This window comes from Vulpes vulpes, chromosome 11, assembly GCF_048418805.1.
Source record: "Vulpes vulpes isolate BD-2025 chromosome 11, VulVul3, whole genome shotgun sequence".
In the NCBI taxonomy this organism is placed as follows: Eukaryota; Metazoa; Chordata; class Mammalia; order Carnivora; family Canidae; genus Vulpes; species Vulpes vulpes.
The window spans coordinates 52,087,709-52,109,025 of NC_132790.1; the positions used below are offsets into that span (position 1 = coordinate 52,087,709).

General features: G+C 42.7%; 1 protein-coding gene across 4 annotated transcripts in view; it reads left to right on the forward strand.

The window, feature by feature from the left end:
* PYGB (glycogen phosphorylase B) overlaps nt 1-21,317 on the forward strand; it is a 58,667-nt gene that overhangs the window by 18,645 nt on the left and 18,705 nt on the right. For all 4 annotated transcript variants that reach the window (XM_072727396.1, XM_026016396.2, XM_026016394.2 and 1 more), the window contains exons 3-7: nt 9,892-9,970; nt 13,222-13,325; nt 17,748-17,879; nt 19,715-19,826; nt 20,205-20,287. In XM_072727396.1, the coding sequence (XP_072583497.1) occupies nt 9,892-9,970; nt 13,222-13,325; nt 17,748-17,879; nt 19,715-19,826; nt 20,205-20,287 (510 nt within the window). The remainder of the gene's footprint in view (nt 1-9,891; nt 9,971-13,221; nt 13,326-17,747; nt 17,880-19,714; nt 19,827-20,204; nt 20,288-21,317) is intronic.

Sequence of the window (21,317 nt, forward strand, 5' to 3'; positions counted from 1 at the left end):
TAGAAGAAAATAAAGTTTCCCAGACAAAAAAAGAATTCATGACCACTAAACCAGCTCTGCAAGAAATATTAAGGGAACACTTAAAGTGGAAGGAAAAGACCAGAAATGATACTGTGAAAGTAGGAAACACAAAGCAGTAAAAATGAACATTTATGTAAAAAAAAAAATCAGTCAAACTCACAGGATGCGAAATATAATACCATATACCCAAAACATAGGGAAGAAAGGAATAAAGAATTGGTTCACACTTAAACAGCCATCAACTTAATATAAACATATGTGCAGAAGATGTTATATAAAAACCTAATAGTAGAGATGCCCGGGTGGCAGTGGGTTAAGTGTCTACCTTTGGCTTGGGTCATAATCCCAGGGTCCTGGGATCGAGCCCTACATTTGGCTCCCTGCTCTTTGGGGAGCCTGCTTCTCTCTCCTTCTGCCTGTTTCTCCCCTTGCTTGTATTCTCTCTCTGTCAAATAAATAAGTAAAATCTTAAAAAAACAAAACAAAACCTGATAGTAACCACAAATCAAAAACCAATAACAAATATGCAAAAATAAAGAAATCCAAACATATTACTAAAGAAAACCAGCAAACCATGAAAGAGAAGAAATGATCAAAGGAAAACTTCAGAAACAACCACGAAACAAGTAATAAGATGGCAATAAATACATACCTGTCCATAATCTCTTTGAATGTAAATGGACTAAATGCTCCAATCAAAAGACACAGGTCAGGGGTGCCTGGCTGGCTTAGTCAGAAGAGTGTGCAACTCTGCATCTCGGGGTTGTGAATTCAATCCCCATATGGGGTGTAGAGGTTATTTAGGTTATTTACTCAAATAAAATTATTTAAAGACTCCAATAAAATTACAAATGAAAGAGGAGAAATAACGATCAACACCACAAAAATACAATGTTAAGAGAATATTATGAAAAACCGTATGCCAACAAATTGGACAGAACAGAAGAAATAGATAAATTCCTGGAAACATAACTTACCAAAACTGTGAAGCAGGAAGAAATAGAAAATTTCTTTACCAGCAAAGAAATCAAATCTGTAATCAAAGAACTTTCATCAAACAAAAATTGAGAACCAGACAGCTTCATAGGCAAATTCTACACAACATTTAAAGAAGAGTTAATACCCTTTCTTTTCAAACTATTCCAAAAAATAGAAAAGGAAGGAAAACTTCCAAATTCATTCTATGAGGCCAATATTACCGATTCCAAAACCAGATAAAGGTACCACATAAAAAGAGAACTACAGGCCAATCAATATACCTGATGAACATGGATGCAAAAATCCTCAATAGAATACTAAGATCTCCAACATCAGCCATAGCAACATATTTCTAAATATGTTTCCTGAGGCTAGGGAAATAAAAGCAAAAATAAACTATTGGGATTGCATCAAAATAAAAAGCTTTTGCACAGGAAAGGAAGCAATCAAAACTAAAAACCTACAGAATGGGAGAAAATATTTGCAAATGATGTATCTGGTAAAGGGTTAATATCAAAAGTATATAAAGAACTTAATATTGCTAAACACCCAAAAAACAATCCAATCAGTATGGAAGTTCCTCAGCAAATTCAAAATAGAACTTCCCTACAACCGAGTAATCACACTATTAGGTATTTACCCAAAAAATACAGAAATACTAATTCAAACAGATACATGCACCTCTTATGTTTATAGCAGCATCATTTACAATAACCAAATTTTGGAAACAGCCCTAGTGTCCATTGACATATAAATGGATAAAGAAGAGGTGGTAGTATATACAATGGAATGTTACTCAGCCATAAATAATCTAATCTTGCCTTTTGCCATGACATGGGTGGAGCTAGAGTATAATGCTAAGTAAAATAAGTCTGAGATAAATACCATACGATTTCACTTATATGTGGAATTTCAGAAGCAAAACAAACGAGCAAAGGGAAGAGAGAAAAATCAAGAAACAGACTCTTAACTATAGAGAACAAACTGATAGTTAACAGTGGGTGATGAATGAGATAGGTGATGGGGACTAATGAGGGCACTTGTGATGAGCATCAGGTATTGTATTCAGTTGTTGAATTACTATATTGTACACCCGAAACTAATACAACACAGTATGTTAACTATACTGGAATTCAGATTTTAAAATTATCTGAAAACATAGACATTATCCTGGCAGGTGATTTGTCTTTTTTTTTTTTTTTTTTTAATATTTTTATTTATTCATGAGAGAGAGAGAGAGAGAGAGAGAGGCAGAGACAGACAGAGGGAGAAACAGGCTCCATACAGAGAGCCCGACGTGGGACTCCATCCTGGGTCTCCAGGATCATTCCCTGGGCTGAAGTCAGCACTAAACCGCTGAGCCACCTGGGCTGTCCATGATTTGTCATTTGAATTCTGTTTACTATGAACGTCAGAATGCATTTATAAGGACCACTGAACATGTTAAAGTCTCAGTCTTCAGTGGACTTTATTGTGTAGGAAGTGTTTTTTCTTGAAACATTTTTTCTTTATATAATTATTACAGGTAGTAAAAATTTTAGGAAATGTTTATACCATAAATATGCCATAGCTGTTTATAATTTTTATTTGTGAACTTATTCATGAGAGACAGGCAGAGACCTAGGCAGAGGGAGAAGCAGGTACCATGCAAGAAGCCCGATGTGGAACTCGATCTCAGGACTCTGGAACCTGAGCCAAAGGCAGATGCTCAACCCCTGAGCCACCCAGGTGTCCTTGTTTATAATTTTATTACACAAATAACATGTTAATTATGGAAACTTAGAAAATGCAGGGTAGCATATATCCTTTTATATGTACCTTTTTTTCTTAAAGGTGGCATTTCACTCACTGTTAAGCTTTTAATTAATCTTGTATTTGAAAGGTTTTCATGATGATACAAACTTTAGTGTCTCTAGGTGCACAGTTGCTGGGCCCTTCTTGTTGTAAGGTGGAGTACCAGATGTTTTGAATGGGAACCAGATGATGACGCGGAACTTGGATTGGCCTCCTCCTCGAGACCCCCCATTTGTAATGTAGTGTGAAAAGTGAAACATGCCACTACTCTATTGTATGGGGCTGGAAAGTAGTTCTGAGGAGCAGATTACACTAAAAACTGGATCTTCAATAGAAGCAGCTCCCGGGCAGCCCGGGTGGCTCAGCGGTTTAGCGCTGCCTTCAGTCCAGCGATCCTGGAGATCCGAGATCCGAGATTGAGTCCCATGTTGGGCTCCCTGCATGGAGCCTGCTTCTCCCTCTGCTGGTGTCTCTGCCTCTCTCTCTCTCTCTCTCTCTCTCTCTCTCTCTCTCCTCTCTCTCTCTCTCAGTGTCTCTCATGAGTAAACAAAATCTTTATTTATTTTTTATAAATTTATTTTTTATTGGTGTTCAATTTGCCAACATACAGAATAACACCCAGTGCTCATCCCATCAAGTGCCTCCCTCAGTGCCCATCACCCAGTCACCCCACCCCCCGCCCACCTCCCTTTCTACCATCCCTAGTTCGTTTCTCAGAGTTAGGAGTCTCTCATATTCTGTCTCCCTTTCTTATATTTCCCACTCATTTTTTCTCCTTTCCCCTTTATTCCCTTTCACTATTTTTTATATTCCCCAAATGAATGAGACCACAAATAAAATCTTAAAAAAAAAAAAGAAAAAGCAGCAGCAGCTCCCTACTGACTGAGCCATCAAGGGTACATTTAAATATATATACATATTTATATATTTTTTAATCATAGAAAGTTTAAAATATGTACAAAAGTGGAGTGACTGCTGTGATGAACTTCTTCCAAATACCCATCACTTGACTCTACCTGTCATCAAGCCACTCTCGGCCTCTCTTGTTTCTCCCACATGCCTGCTACTCCCAGATTATTTAAGCTAATATCAAACAGCATATTTCATTTGTTGCTATTTCAACAGGTATTTCTAAAGATAGGATCATACCATTATGACCCCTAAGATAATGACAGACCCGTAAGATATTGACAGTAATTTTCAGACAGTTGACAAACTTATTGATTGCCTTGTAATTTTTTTAACAGTGTGTTCAGAAACTTAGTTGCATTTGGTCAATATGTCTCTTAAGTCTCTCTTAAGCTATATAGACTTCTCTTTTTTACTTCTCTGTGCCTTGCAGTTTATTTGTTGAAACTGGCTTTGTCCTATAGAGTGTCCTGCAGTCTCTATTTGACTGATGGTGTCCCGAGCTGGTATTTAACCTGATATTTTGTCCCAAGGATTTTGCTCTCACCAATTCTACTTGACATCACACTGATGGTTTTAGCTAGGGTATTTAGGCAAGAAAATGAAATAACAAGCGTCCAGATCAGAAAGGAAGAAGGAAACTTCTCTCTATATGCAACTGACATGATCTAGAAAATCCTATGGAAATGAATAAAAATATATTAGTACAAATGAATGAGTTCAGCAAAGTTGCAGAATATAAGGTCTCAGTATACAGAAATCAACTGAATTTTTATATACCTGCAATAAACAGTCCAAAAATGAAATTAAGAAAACAATTCCACTTAAAATAGAATTAAAAAGAATAAAATTCTTAGGAATTAATTTCCAAAAGAGATGTAAACTTATATTCTGAAAACTATAAAACATTATTGAAAGAAATTAAAGGAGACCTAAAAATGAAATATTATGTGTCTATCCATGTCTTAGAAGACCTCATCTTAAAATGGCAGCACTTCCCAAATCGATCTACAGACTTACTGCAATCTCCACGAAAATTCCAGTTTTCTTCTTTACAGATTGACTAACTGATCCTAAAATTCAGATGAAATGCAACAGACCAGAAATCATTAAAACATACTTGAAAAAGAAGAACAAAGTTGGAGACAGTGTCGTACTGACATAAGGATAAACATATAGAACAATGGAATAAAATTGAGTCCAGAAATAAACCCTCACATTTAGTCAATTGATTTTTTCCCCTAGTTTTTCAAAATTGTGGTAAACATTACAGAAGTTCCATTCATATTTGTACCACAGTCATCATCATCCATCTCTAGAACCCTTCCCATCTTACAAAACTGAGCCCCTATATCTATTAGACACTAACTCCGCATTCTCCCCTCCCTCAAAGCTCCTGACAGCTACCATTCTACTTTCTGTCCCTATGAGTTTGATATTTTAGGTACCTCATATAAGTGAAATCTCGCAGTATTTGTCTTTTTGTGGCTGGCAAAAAGCTGAATATCTTCAAGGTTAAGCTAGCTTAATATCTTCAGTGTTCATCCATATTTTAGCATATGTCAGAATCTCTTTCCTTTTTAAGGCTCTGAAAAATATTCCACTGTATGTGTATAGTGTATACCATATTGTGTTTATTCCTCTGTCTATAGGCACTCAGTTGTTTCTGCCTTTTAAGTACTGTGAATAATACTTTTAGAACATGAGTGTAGAAATATATCTTCAAGTCCTTACTTTCAGTTCTTTTTGGTGTATAGAAGTGGAACTATTGGATCATATGGTAATTCTCTGCTTAATTTTTTGAGGAAACATTGTACTGTTTTCCACAGTGGTGACATCATTTTAATTTCCTACCAACAATGCACAAGAATTTTAATTTCTCCACATCCTCACCAACACCACTCCTTTTTTTTCTTTTTTGATAATAGCCATTCTAATGTATGGGAGATGGGATTCTGTTTGTGGTTTTAATTAGCATTATTTATCTACTGATGAGTGATGTTAACCATCTTTTCATGTGCTTATTGGGCATCTAAATATCTTCTCTAGAGAAATGTCTAAGTCTTTTTCCCATTTCTGAATTGAGCTGTTTGTTTTTGTTGCTATTGTTGAGTTTTAGTTCTCTTCTGGGTATTAATAAAAGAAAAGAAAAGTTTTTGTATTTCATGAAGTCCAGGTTTTTCTTTTGTCACCTGTGCTTTTGGTAGTCTGTACAGTCCATTGCTTTTGCTTTTTTTCTTTTTAAAGAAAAGAGTGCCAAAACAACTCATTAGAGAAAATAGTTTTTTAATGAATGGTGTTAGAATAGTTGGATGTCCATGTGCAAATAAATGAAGTTGGATCTCTATCTTACACTACATACAAAAATTAAGTCAAAATAGATAAAAAAATCAGGGGATTCCTAGGTGGCTCAGTGGTTTAGTGTCTGCCTTCCCTTCCACCCAGGGTGTGATCCTGGAATCTCAGGATTGAGTCCCACATTGGGCTCCCTGCATGGAGCCTGCTTCTCCCTCTGCCTGTGTCTCTGCCTCTCTCTCTCTCTCTCTCTCTGTCTCTGTCTCTCTCCCCCCCCCCCGCCCCATGTCTCTCATGAATAAATAAATAAGATCTTTTTTTAAAAAATGGATCAAAAACTTAAATATAAGCACTAAAACCATAAAACTCTTAGAAAAATATATATGGGTAACTCTTCATGATTTGGTAGTAAATTCTTAGAAATGACATCAAAAGCATAAGCAATAAAAGTGAAAATAGTTAATTGGACAAGACTAAAAACTTTTGTGCATCAGAAGGCATTATGAAGAAGTCAAAGTGAAAGAGGGTGACTGTGTGACAGGTACTAATAAGGGCACTTGATGGGATGAGCACTGAGTGTTATACTGTATATTGGGAAATTGAATTTAAATAAAATATGAAAAGTGAAAAAACAAAATAGGAGAAAGTATATGTAAATCATAAATCTGATCAGGGTCTGGCATCCAGAATGTATCAAGACCTCTTACAACTCAACAGCAAAAAGACAGACAGCCTAATGTAAACATGGGCAAAGCACTTGGATCAATAGTTTCCCAAAGAAGGTATACACATCACCAAAAAGCGTGTGAAAAGATACTCAGCATCATTAGTCATCAGGGAATGCAAATCAGAACTATGAGATACCACTTCACACCCACTTGAGTGGCTTATAATTGTAAAGACCGAGAACAAGTGTTGGCTAGGATGTGGAGAAATTGGAACCCTCATATACTGCTAGGGGAAAGTAAAATGATGGACCCACTTTGGAAAATAGTTTAGCAGTTACTCAAAAAGTTAAGCATAGAATTACCATGTAAACTAGCAATTTCACTCTAAGTTTATTTCCAGGAAAAATGAAAACATTTGTCCACACATAAAATTGTACACAAATGTTCATAGCTGCATTATTCATGATATCCCAAAAGTGGAACAAGCCTAAATATCCCTCAACTGATAAATGGATAAACAAAACGTGGAATAATCATACCATGGAAAGCTGCACAATGATAAACAGTACCGATATGTGCTCCAATACAGATCAACCCTGAATACATTATTCTTTTTTCTTTTAAGATTTTATTTATTTATTCATGAGAGACACAGAGAGAGAGAGAGAGACAGCCAGAGACACAGGCAGAGGGAGAAGCGGCTCCATTCAGGGAGCCCGATGTGGGACTCCATCCCAGGTCTCTAGGATCACGCCCTGCGCTGAAAGTGGCGCTAAACCGCTAAGCCACCTGGGCTGCCCTTGAATGCATTATTCTAATTGAAAAGCCAGATACAAAAGGTCCTGTGTTTTATGTTTCCATTTATATGAAATGACCAGAATAGGCAAATCTGTAGTGATGGAAAGGTAGACAAGTGATTGCCGAAGTCTAGGGGAATAGGGAAACCGGGAATGATTGCCAGTAAGTATGGGGTTTTATTTTTGGGTGGTGAAGTACTGGAATTAGTGGTGGTTGTGCAATTTTGTGAATAGGCTAAAAACCATTGGATAGTTCACTTTAAAGGGTAAATTTGATATGGAACATGAATTAGATCTCAATAAAGAACAAAACTAGGTTCAGGGTGCTCTATCATGCTCTTTCTTGGTCTTCAGTACAGAAGGCCATTTTAGCAAGATTTTGGACTTCTTAATAAATAAATCTTTAAAAAAATAAATCTTAAAAAAAAAAGATTTTGGATTTCCTGTCAGCTATTTTTTGTGCCTCTTTTGAATACTCTCAAACTCATGGCAAAATGTGTCTGATTAGGCTGAGGTGTGCCTACAACATTCAAGGTGAAAACAAAAAAAATTCACCTCCCACATCTGCTCTTAGCCTGCTTTTATGTGGTGTGCTGCTCTCTGACTTTAGTAAATGTTTCATGAATAAGAGCTTCCACAGTCAGACAAATTTGGAAAATGTAATTAAACATGTTTCTTAGCTTGGAGCCAGTGTGTAGTGCTGGGTAAATCCTGCCTCCCCCACATGCTCAAAATATTTTTGGTGGAACGTGCTCCTTGAAATTGCTATGGGAATTAAGTCAATATTTTGAAATCTTAGTCTGAATTATTATTTGTGTTAATACCATTCAATTTACTTAATAGACACTAAATCATCTCTGACTTTGATCTTTATATTTTTACAAGTGTGCTTCCACCCTTCCTAATTTATCAGATTCTTGAAGTGTGGTCCAGAGAACCCTGGGGCTTCTGAGATTTTCTCAAGTGGTCCACTAGGTCAGAACTATTTATTTTTGCTCTTTTATGACTATGCAATGAAGTTTTCCAGAGGCTCTATGAAGTATGATATTTCAATAGGTTGAATGGTAAAGCAGAAGATTTATTGAAAAAATTTATAAAAATGTAAAACACTATTCTCACTAAATTTGTTTTAAAAACTATAGTTATATTTCATCAAATTACATTGTTTATGTTAACATTAATGGGTTTATTTGTTTTTAAAATGAATTCACATAATACTTAAAAAACCTGAATCTATTTTAAATTTCTAACTTGATAAACAATTGATAAATGTAATTCCAATAAAGAATAGCTCTTGGATTTTTTTTTTTTTAAGATTTATTTATTCATGAGAGACACACAGAGAGAGAAAGAGGCAGAGACACAGGCAGAGGGAGAAGCAGGCTCCATGTAGGGAGCCTGATGTGGAACTCGATCTCGGGACTCCAGGATCACACCCTGAGCCGAAAGCAGAAGCTTAACCGCTGAGCCACCCAGGCATCCTGCTCTTGGAGTTTAAAACACATTCATCAAGATAATTAACGTGAGCTGTTTGTGAAGTTTAACGCACTAAGCCAGGTTAATGGAACAGTTGCCTATCCAAACCATTCTGGGATGGTTTTGAGTCAGGTGAAGAAGTTGGGACCTTGTTCCTTTCTTTCTGGTTTTTAACATTCCATACCTGTTTCACAAGATTGTGTGAATGCAGTTGGAATGCCACAGGAAAAGTCCTTTTAGGTTTTGGTTTAAAAAGATGTTACGGGATCCCTGGGTGTCGCAGCGGTTCGGCGCGTGCCTTTGGCCCAGGGCGCGATCCTGGAGACCCGGGATCGAATCCCACATCAGGCTCCCGGTGCATGGAGCCTGCTTCTCCCTCCGCCTGTGTCTCTGCCTCTCTCTCTCTCTCTCTGTGACTATCATAAATAAATAATAAAAGAAAAGAAAAGAAAAAGATGTTACATGGGAGTTCCATGGAAGATGGCAGAGCAAGAGGACCCTAAGCTCACTTCGTCCCACAGACGCACTTAGCTGACTTGCACAGCAGTGTGAGTGACCCAGAAAGTGACCCGAAGCCAAGCACAACAGGCGTTCCACAGCTAAATGTAGAGAAGAGGCAAATAATAAATATAGCCAGTTAAAGCACTGGTTTCATTTTTAGGATACATATTGTAATCTGTTCACCATACATAGGTTAATAACCTGGCTATAAGTATCTTTGGCTGTTAAACCATGCCTCATTTTGATTATTGATTCTTATGTAGTTTGGCAGCTTTTGGAATACCTGGAAACTTTCATGCATTGATAAAATGTCAGATTTTAATATTAGGTTTTCAAGTCTAAAAGCAGACTCTAATCTTGGATTGATGTAAACTGACACTCAGTATCTTTCTACCTTTGCGTGAGGAAGATATTAAGTAATATAAAAATGTTGCCCCTGTTTTTATTCACAGCTAGGGTTGGACTTGGAAGAACTGGAGGAAATAGAAGAGGACGCTGGCCTCGGGAATGGAGGCCTGGGGAGGCTGGCAGGTAACCCCGCCATCTGACTAGGGCATGGCCTCTCCTGATGTGGTGCCCTGGTTGCTGATCACATGGTGAGGCCAAGCTCAGCTGCATCCCAACAGCGGTTTGTTGGGGGTAGATTGGCCCCTCTGAGTGGATGGGAAGGTGTGTCATAAGGGTTGAATAAAATGCAAAACGTTGTTTTCTCACATAAGGATGCCTCCTAATTATCATGAAGGCCAGGCTTGCCAGTGTTGGGTAGCTGGCACTGGGAGGGGTTTCCTATATACTAACCACTTTCCACAGCCAGTAATTGGGAGAAAGATGGATAGACACACACATGCACGCACATAGGCACACAGTATACATACACGCACACAAACACACATGCACACATCTACACACATACACATGTGTACACACACACATGATTTATGAGTGCAGCCCAGCTGGCAGGCTCTTCCTGCTTTACTATGGTAAATGGATTGCCCCAAAATAGCAGTTGTTCCTTTTGGGATATTGTTTCCTGGGGCCATTCTGTTTGAGAGCATATCCAATTTTGTTTTGTTTTTTTTTCTGTTTGGGTTATTTTTGCTAGCCTTTTAGGGCAAAGGGAGCTGAGTGAAGGACTTAGAAGTGGAGGACTGCCTGGTGGGCTCAGTTGGAAGAACATGTGACTCTCATGGTCGTGGGTTTGAGCCCTATATTGGGTGTAGAAATTACTAAAAAATAAATAAACTTTAAAAAACTCCAAGAATTTAGAAGTGAAAATTGGTTTTGCTGTGTGCTTCAAGGCTCTTGGGCATAGTGTTTCTATAACAGAAGTAAGTCAAGTTTTATGTTGCTGTTGTGTGGAGGGCACGGGAGGGTGGACTCAGGCACCTGTCACTGCATTATTGCCCCTTTGGGGAGTTAACCATTTTGTAAAGGAGGGATAAGATGCCCTAAAATTTATCTGAGTGTGTGTATGTGTTTATGTTTTCAAATCTTAAGTTAAATTCTTCAGAAATTATAGAAGCAGAATATGTTTCTCCCAAACAAAACAACATTTGGTTTTATATAAGGAAACAATGGCAAGGCCTGTCCCACCTCCTCCTCTTCATGTGAGAAGCCTGTGTGTCCTCTACATCTGCTCTCAGATGCAGGGATCTCTTTTAGTTTATGATGTGAGATCATCCCAGAGAGGAAGCTGAACCTACCCACAGATGGAATCGTGTGCCTCACTGATGGGCAGCATGCCCCCAGGGTGTAGCAAGGCCTTATGGCATCAGTCCCTGCAGCCCCCTTCACCCTTGATGGCCTTATGCTGCTCATAGCCATCTTCCCAGTCAGTAAAAACCAAGCTCAGGGGGAGGTTCTAGACCCCTTGTTCCCCTTCACAGCTCAGGGTTGCTACCTAACCACTCCTCCTATTCTGAGGCTGGTGACTGTCGGCCAGGGCAGTCCCATCCTTGGCCTTCCATCAGGGCTTCAGGGTGTCTGCAGGCCACAGTCAGCTTCCTGTCAACTTCCTAGTCACCTTTCCTGCTACTTCTGTGATGCCACAGGTCTCGCCTATGAATGGGTGTGACCTCCTCTGGGGCCCTCTATTTCCGTGGACTCTTCTTACCCTGTGGATGTGGGTAGCCCCTAGCCCACTGTAACTTGATATGTCCTGTGTCCCTCCTGCAAGAATGATTTCTTCGAAACAGGAGCCCAGATCTTACATTTGTGGATATTTTTATTCCTTCCCTTCCCCTTAACACAAGGTTGATAACAGGGATCTGGGCATGTTTGCTCAGTTGAGGAAGTATTTTATTTACTGGTATTTCTTGTAGACTTTTTTTCTTTTTAATCTAGAAGTTTAATAAGGCTGCCTTTTTTTTTTTTAAGATTTTATTTATTTATTCATGAGAGACACACAGAGAGAGGCAGAGACCTAGGCAGAGGGAGAAGCAGGCTCCATGCAGGGAGCCTGATGTGGGACTGGATCCCAGGACCCCGGGATGATGCCCTGAGCCAGACCACTCAGTGCTCAACCACTGAGCCACCCAGTCCCAATAAGGCTGCCTCCTGGATCTTTGTTTTTTTTATTTAAAGATTTTTATTTATTATGAGAAACAGAGAGCACGGCAGAGACATAGGCAGAAGGAGAAGCAGGCTCCATACAAGGAGCCCGACGTGGGACTTGATCCTGGTACTCCAAAGGCAAGCGCTCAACCGCTGAGCCACCCAGGCTTCCTCTCCTGGATCTTTATTTAAAAACATTTTTTTTTTTTTCAGGGCGCCTAGGTGGCTCAGTCAGTTAAGCATACGACTCTTTTTTTTTTTTTTTTTAAAGATTTTATTTATTTATTTGGCAGAGAGAGCACAAGCTGGGGGAGTGGCAGAGGGAGAGGGAGCAGGCTTTCCACTGAGCAGGGAGCCTGATGTGGAGCTTGATCCTTGGACCTCAGGATCATGACCTAAGCCGAAGGCAGACACTTAACCCACTGAGCCATCCAGGTGCCTTGCATCCTACTCTAGATTTCAGCTCAGATCATGATCTCAGGATCGTGGGATCAAGCCCCGCGTTAGGCTCTGTGCTCAGAGCAGAGTCTGCTTTAAGACTGTCTCTCCATCTCTATCCACCTCTCCTCACTCTCTCTCACCCTCTCAGATAAATAAATATTTAAAACATTGGGTTTTTTTAAGACATTTTGATTGGAATAAAGGCTCCTTATGGTGACATGCTGCTCCAGCCACCTTCCTGCTGGCCTTGGGGACTTTGGGTCTTAGGTATTTGAGTCCTTATAGATGGCAAAATGTCCATTGCCAGCCCCATTCCTGTGCCTTCTTTGTTAGTGTGTAGTTATTTTGTGGTGTTACCTTACTCTCCAAACAGCTTGGATTTTAAGTGGAATATGCAGGGGTGGGGAGGCCTTCAGCCTTGATGAAGCTGAGACAAAGCAAACAGTGAGAGGACTTTGCATTCAGGGTTAGATGAGGCTCTCTGTGGGTACCTCACTTCTGCCCTTGTCCTCTCCCCCGCCCCAACGCTGCCCTTGTCCTTTCCCCCCGCCCCAACGCTGAGCACCCCCTTGGCCCAGCCCTTCAGCTCTCAAGCTGAAGAGATCGTAAGGGTTTCCCTTTTCATTTCGTGAAATCAGAAGCAGACAGGTCACCACTGGATTGCCATTTGGTGCCCAGAGGCTGGATCCAAGTGCTTACTTCACGTGGGTATCTAGGCTTTGCTTCCAGTGGGCCTCAAAGCTGATTGTCTTTGAACCCAAGAAGTGCTTTGTGTTTTGAATTTTCAGCCTGCTTCCTTGACTCAATGGCCACTTTGGGCCTGGCAGCATATGGCTATGGAATCCGCTATGAGTTTGGGATTTTTAACCAGAAGATTGTCAATGGCTGGCAGGTAAGTGAGTCTCCATTTCTTCCCTTGTTTCCAGCTCTCATGCATACAAGAAAACACTTTCAGTTCAGCTTTTTATATGTTAAAGTCTTTCTTGAAGAGATTGTCTGCCAGTCCTGGGCACAGGTCAGGGCTATCCTGCTCCGTGCATCCCTCAGAGTTCTTCATGGGCTGTCGGAGGTTGGTCTCCTGTGTGAGCTCAGTGCACATAACTTCTACGTGAGCCTGGGAGGCCTGCTGGGTAGGATTAAGGGCCTGGCTGGTCTCACAGAAGCACCAGGGTTTGAGGACTGTGTTCTGGTTCCCACAGTGTGGAGCAAAGGGTGGCCCTCCCTGGTTCACCCTCCATGGGATGATTGACCCAAAGTAGTTAGAGAAACAGTTACTGTAGGCTTTGTTCCTACCTCCTGCCTTCACTCCCTGACGCCAGTGACAGACAGCATCCTGGGGGTTATAGGCCAGACTGCAAAAGCAAAGTAGTTCTGAGGAAGAATAGCTTGGATTCTGAAGCATCAGACCACAGATAAGTGAGGTGGCTAAGACTGCGTCAGTGGAAAGATTAAAACCTGAGTGCAGCCTCATTGCCCTCATTCAGGACTTCAAAATGGAAGGCACTTGATTGGAGAATAGTTTACATAATATATAATTTGGGGCCCAATAGTGACCTATAAGGCAGGGCTGTGGTTGGGATTAGAAGGTTCGTAACAGAACATGAACAGATGGATGCCTAGGGTGATGGCAAGCTCCTGGATCATGTTGGGGCTTGAGTCACAGGCATGTGCAATTGCCAGAACTCCTCAAGAGTGAGTATTCTTCAGGTTTATACAGTTCGTTGTATATATATTGACCTAAAAATAATAATACAGGATGAACTGAACTTAATGCTGTGCATGCTGAACTGTTCGTGGAGAAGTGCACAGATGTCTGCAACTGACTTTGAAATGCGTCAAGAAATAAATGAGTTGATGGTTGTGTGATAAATCAAGTATAACAACATGTTAACAATTATGGATCCTAAGTGGAAGGTGCACAAGTGTTCGCTGCCAATTCTTTTAACACTTCTGTATGTTTGAAAACACTCATAATAAAAAGTTGACAAATACGGCTAACAGAGAAAACTTAAAACAGATTTGCATCTCTTGCTTAATTTGTAGATCTACTCTCTCTAACCTTAAAGAGAACTTCACTTTTCCTCCTGGTACATTCTGGATAATTTAATGCACAGTTTCTTATGTGTGTGTGTGTCTATCAGAGGTACCCCAGCCCTTTGTACACCTACCTGTGCTTTGACCCATTCAAGCTCTTTACAGTTGGTGCAATGTGTATTCATTAGACAGAAACTCTGAGGCCCATCCTTTCTTATTTGATGTTATGGTTATAGGTAGGAAGGTTTTTTTGTGTGTTGTCTTTTGCTTGCAGACATTTCTTTCTTCTGGTGTTCTCATTCCTATACCTCTTATCATCTTGCATAACAGCTTAAAGACAGTTGTGGGATGATAGATGAGTTATAAACTCACCCTCCTCCCACCCAGGTCTCATGGGAGCTGGTCAGTTTTTTTTTGGGTTTTTTTTTTTAAGATTTTATTTATTTATGCATGAGAGACATAGAGAGAAAGAGAGAGAGAGAGAGAGAGGCAGAGACACAGGCAGAGGGAGAAGCAGGCTCCATGCAGGGAGCCCAACATGGGACTGAATCCTGGGATTTCCAGGATACCGCCCTGGGCCTAAGGCGGCGCTAAACTGCTGAGCCACCGGGGCTGCCCTAGCTGGTCAGTTTTTAATTGAGTTTAGCTACAGCAGAATTAAATTTGGGCAGTGGTCAGACAGCAGTGTTGTTTGTCAGGGGGGCAGAGATGGGGGTCCAGAGAGAAGACCCCACCACCACCTTTTATATTTGAGGAGGTGCTGCTTCTGCAAACAACTCATGGAATTACTCTGCAGGAAATGGCCAGGCTTTGTGTTGGAGAATCTCACTAGTGTACAAGGATGTGATGCCAGATCAGAAGACACAGGGGTGGTCCCGTGATGAATAGCTGCCTGCACCAGGCAGAAAAGCCCAGCCAGGAGTATGATGGAGAGACGTATGTGGAAGCAATAACCTCAGCCACGGCACAAACTGCAACCAAATATTTTTTTCTAAAGATATATGCGTTATTTATTCATGAGAGACATAGACTGAGAGAGAGAGGCAGAGACATAGGCAGAGGGAGAAGCAGGCTCCTCGCAGGGAGCCCAATACGGAATTCGATTGCGGATCCCGGGATCACAACCTGAGCCGAAGGCGGGCGCCCAACCGCTGAGCCACCCAGGTGTCCCCAAATATTCTTCCTGACTTTTTACTTCTGTGTAAGAACCATTAAAAAAACAAAACAAAACAAAACAGGGTGGTTTTGTTTTGTTTTGTTTTGTTTTAAACCAAACCAAGATGCCTGGCTGGCTTAGTCTCAGAGCATGCAACTCTTGATCTTGGGATCATGAGTTCAAACCCTGCATTGGGCATAGGGCTTACTATAAAATAAATAGATAAATAATAAATAATAAATATTTAAAAAAGAAAACTGTCAAAGTAACATACAGGCACACCTTGTTCTATTGCCCTTCAATTTATTATGCTTCACACATAACCGCTTTTTACAAATTAAAAGATTGTGGCAACTCTACATCAAGCAAGTCTGTTAATCCCATATTTCCAACAGCATTTGCTCACTTTATGTCTCTTTCATGTTTTGGTAGTTCTCACAACATTGCAAACTTTATTGTTACATTATTCTGATGATCTGTGATTGGTGATTACAACTTGCTGAAAGCTCAGATGATGGTTAGCATTTTTTAGCATTATTTCTTATTTAAGGTATGTGGATTGTTTTTTAGGACCTAATGCTATTGCACACTTAATAGACTACGGTGTAGTGTAAACATAGCTTTCATATGCATTGGGAAACCAAAAAATTCATTTGACTCTCTTTATTGCTGTATTCACTTTATTATTGTGGTGGTTTGGAGCCGAACCTGCAGTATCTTCAAGGTATGCCTGTATATAGGGTTGCTTGTTAAATTTGAAAAAGAAAGGGGCACCTGGGTGGCTCAGTCGTTAAGTGTCTGACTCTTGGTTTTGCTTTGGCTCAGGTCATGATCTCAGGGTTGTGAAATTGAGCTCCATGTTGGGTTCCACTGTGTACCCAGAGTCTGCTTAGGATTCTCTTCCCTCTGCCCCTTCCCCACATGTTTGTGTGCGCTTTCTTTCCCTCTCTAAAATAAATAAATATTTCTTAAAAATTTGAAGAAGAAAGACTCTTGTTTAAGTTTTAATTTATAATTCTTTATTCACTGCTTACCAAATTTCTTTATTCCATTGCAACCCCACCAAATTCTTCTACTCAAGGATGGTTAGAGTCCATGGGACTCAAGGATGGTTAGAGTCCATGGGACTTTTAGCTTTATTAGCGAGGTTTTTTTTGTGTATTTACTGATTTTGGATGCTACTGGGTGCAGGCTTTGAAAAATAAAGTACTTTAAGGAAGGCCTAGCAGAAAAGCAATGTCTTCCAGTGATGTGTCCAGGCATTCCTGCTGCATAGGCAGCCTTGCCCCTAGTGCCCACTCATTTGTGGTGTCCTTCTCCAACCAGTAGGGTACCAGCGATTCTTTTTGTTTTTTGTTTTTAATAACAGCTTTATTGAGATATGAAGTGGCTTTTAATATATTTACAAAGTTGGGCATCTATCCACTGTCTATTTCCAGAACATTTTCTTTTTTTTTTTCTTTTTCTTTTTTTAAAGATTTTACTTATTTGACAGAGCGCACAAGCAGGGGGAGCAGCAGAGGGAGAGAGAGAAGCAGGGAGCCTGATGTGGGGCTCGATCCCAGGGACCCTGGGGTCTTGACCTGAGCCAAAGCCGTCCTTCATAGACTAAGCCATCCAGGTACCCCTCCAGAACATTTCTCAAAAAGAAATCTAGCGTGGATTTGCAGGCACACCCTCACACCTGACAACCATTAATCTACCTGCTGTCTCTATGCATTTGGCTGTCTTAGACATTTCCTGTGAATGGAACCATACACTATGGGGGCATCTTTGACTCAACATGTATGCAAGGTTCACCCATGTTGCAGCACACAGCAGGACTTCATTCCTTTTTATTGTCAAATTCGGGTGATTCTTAATGTCTTTGTACTTTAAAGCATTTTTCTGACTTTTATCTAAGTTAGTTTCTTTAATAATCCAACATGTTAATTTGTGAACATGAGGCCTTGACTAGAACTGGTAATCTTTGCCTTGTAGATAGGCTGTAGTTTATTTCCATGTCAGGCAGCATCGTCTCAACAGTGTGGTCAGTGTGGGCTGAGGATGGGGGCAGCCCGGCACCCAGGACTGTCTCCCCCTGCTGCCTTGCAAGAGCTCCCCTCACTGCTGGCCCCTTTGCAGGTGGAGGAGGCAGATGATTGGCTGCGCTATGGCAACCCCTGGGAGAAGGCACGGCCCGAGTACATGCTCCCTGTACACTTCTACGGGAGAGTGGAGCACACCCCTGAGGGTGTCAGGTGGCTGGACACGCAGGTATCCACCCTGGGCATCCCTGGGGCGGTGTGGGGCTAAGTGAGGTGACTGCCATGTTTCATTGTCACACCGGGTTCCCTTTAAGAGAGGGAGGTGTGCTCTTTCCCCAGAGAACCTGACTCAGGGTAAAAGCCTGGGAGGTTGTGTCCTCATACTCCCGATTCTTAAGCATTGCCAGGAGATTCCCAGTGAAGAAGGCTCCGTGTGAAGCCATGGTCTTTGTATTTTAAGAGCCTTGTTTTGGAGTTGAGACCAGCAGTTGTTAAATGGCCAGCAGGACAGTGTTGTGACAGGGGCAGGGCACTGATTCCCTGGGGGACATGGCTGGCCCCTCAGCATCTCCAGAGAGCAAGCACTTGATAAGTGTGCTGACCTCCCACCACAGGCCATAGTAGTGTCTCCCGGGTTAAAGCCCTGGGCAGTGTGGGTGAGCAGAGTGGATGTCCCAAAACAGGGCACAGGCACTGACAAGGGGCCCAGGGCAAGAGCATGGAGAGTCCAGTCCAGGCTCTAGGATGGCAGATAGTGCACATCTGGGTGGTCTTAGGGGTCTAAGGGAGGTCACAGGAGAGCCTTCATGAGGCAGGTAGCTGTAATGAACAGTTCAGTTGTCTAGATGTGGGGAGGTGAGCCTGGGAGACCAGGGAAGTCCCAGGCAGGCAAAAGTGAATCATCTCGATTTTCTGCAGCATAAGTTTTAAACAGAGTGCATAGGCTAAAGCTGTCCAGAGCCATATTATGTAGGCCTAACATGCCATGATAACTTGTATTTAATTTGAAAGACCAGAGAAGGGGTCAGTTATCCCAGAGCATGTGCTTGTAGAAGACGAGCATATCAGTGTACATAGGGAGGTGTAGAGACCATTGGGGTACTTCAGAAAGAGTATGGCGGAGGCCTTCACCTGGAGGGCTTGGCCTTGGAGAGTGAAAGAGAGGTGGTTAGGGATGCTTTGCAGGGCTTGTCACTGGCTTGGACAAGGCTGTGGGGAGCCAAGGACAGTGGAAGGGAAAGGTAATACTGAGGCTCTAGTGATGCTATCATGCAGTTCTTTTGGCTGTCAGAGTGGATTTCATCTCACAAAGCCACATAGTTGAACCCATATGAGCCCCCACGAGTGTGAGAAGCCCCATCGAGTGGTCTGAGGGTTGGAAGTGACCTTGAGGCTTGTACGTGTCTTCCTGTGCTTGGTAAGAGGAAAGCAGATACTTGTGGACAGAGGGGAGGCAGGAGGAGCCAAGGCAGGCTCTGTGGGTGGAGAGTAAGCTCTTCCTTTTTCTGTTGTAAGTGCAGTGTGTGCTGGTTTGGTTTCTCTGAGGGTTAGAAGTCAAGGCCTCCAACAGTAGGAGCCTTCTGCAGATGCTGAGAAATGGAGTCAGGAATAGAAGCCATCTGTGGAGAAGTTGGTTGAGTCCTAATATTACAAGCAGGGCCTAGCAAGAGGAGGCTGGTGTGGAGAGCAGAGGACAGGGCCCAGGAGATGCGGCTACTGACGGGGCCTGAATAAGGCTAACACAGTGGCTCCTTGAGCAGCTAAGGGGAAAGAATTCTTAAATCAGTGCCAGTGTTGAAGGAGGGGAGTCGGAGAAGACCCACGCGAACTCGCGAGTGTGGTTAGGGCCCTTCCCCCGGGGCCTGGGATGCCCATGGGCTGGGCCACGGCTGATGCAGGTGAGTTGCAGGGCTTTGGGGCAGTGGGAGAAGAGCCAGAGTGTGGGTAGGTGGGCCATCGGCAGGGAGCAAAGCGCCACTGGGGGGTGAGGAAACTGGGGACCAAGGACTGTGGACCAGAGACCGTGTCTCTGGCTGACCGGACTGCCCCTCTTTCCTTGGCCAGGTGGTGCTGGCCATGCCCTACGACACCCCAGTGCCGGGTTACAGGAACAACACCGTCAACACCATGAGGCTGTGGTCCGCCAAGGCGCCCAACGACTTTAAGCTCCATGACTGTGTGTTCTTCCCCTCTTGCTCTCTTTTGCGTGGCTTCTCCCAAACCTGCCCTGTGCAACTTTTGTCCTGTCTGCGCTGTCACTGCTGTGGAGAGCATGAGGCTCCCACAGCAGAGGGTGGAGGGTGGAGGGTGGGCTCCTCAGGGAGGGCCCATAGGCATGGCCAGCGCTCGTGGGACCTGGGCCTTCAGGAAAGAACAGGGGGTCTGGAGTCCCACAGGGTATATGAGGGCGCAGTGGAACCGTGGCTCTGCTACACCTCCTGCTCAGGGATGCCCCTCACACAGCTCAGGGGAGGGAGGGAGAAACTGTAGGCACAGGGCTCACTGGGAGCCAGAGGGTAGCACCTGGGTCCTGATCTCATCGTTTTGCTCATAGTTAACGTGGGTGGCTACATCGAGGCGGTCCTGGACAGGAACCTGGCTGAGAACATCTCCAGAGTCCTGTATCCAAATGATAACGTGAGTAGCTCATGAGGTTGGTTTTCATCTGCTAGGGAAGTGTGCTGGGGGGACTGGGGCTCTCTAGAAGGGCCACATTTATCAGCTGAGACCACATAAGTGGCCACCAGCAGCCCTCGAGTGGCTCTGTGGAGTGAGGGCAGCACCGCATGCTTGATGAAGCCTCGTAAGTCCAGGTGTGCTTGTTAGCATCTCCCCTTAGTCCTCTCCCTAAGGGGCTGCCTCAGGGGGGTCTTGGCCTCTTCTCACGGCCCTATATGCAGCCACGCCTGAGAGCTGGTCTCAGCTGACTCCATACGAGGCCACGTGCAGGGTGACGTGTGGGGGATGTGAGCTTGTCAGACCTCACATGCGGCTGGTTTCTGCTGTCTGGGCACCTGATGCCACTTCCCCAAGAGTTGGGTGATCCATATCTCAAGTGGGGACAGCAGTCCCTATTTTTCAGTGATGCCCCGAGACATATACCAGTCATATGGTTTGAAAAGCTTTTAGTATGTGTCACTACCCACTAGATGAAGTCACAACCGCAAGCTCCATTGCCACCAAATTTAGTGTCTCCTGGCTTTGTTGTTGCCAGACAAGAGCCCTGGAATTTGCCTTAGTGGGTTGTGTGTTTTCTATTTAATCAGAGTAATATGAACATAATAGTCGCAAAGTGCATTGGTGGTAAAAGCTTACGACCAAACATACCCCATCCTCCCCTCCTCCACCAAGATTTCAAGGAGATTCGAAAGCTTCTGGTGCAAGACCTCTTAATACTGACTCTTTGGAGCTTGTGCTTCTGAGTGGCCCTGGCTATTGAGGATTGAGACCTGCCTGCCTGGTGTGCTCACACAGCGCAGAATGACCCTTTGTTGGCTGCCTCCCTGTCTGAAGATCACACGTAGGTTAGGCCATCGTGACCTTCTGTCTGTGCCCCTGAGCTGCAGGGTACCTGACTTTGGGCATGGGATGATGTGGATGGAGGTGTCAGCACCATGCAGCACTCAAGGGCTTCTCCTCATGCACACATGCATCTCTGCAATCCCTG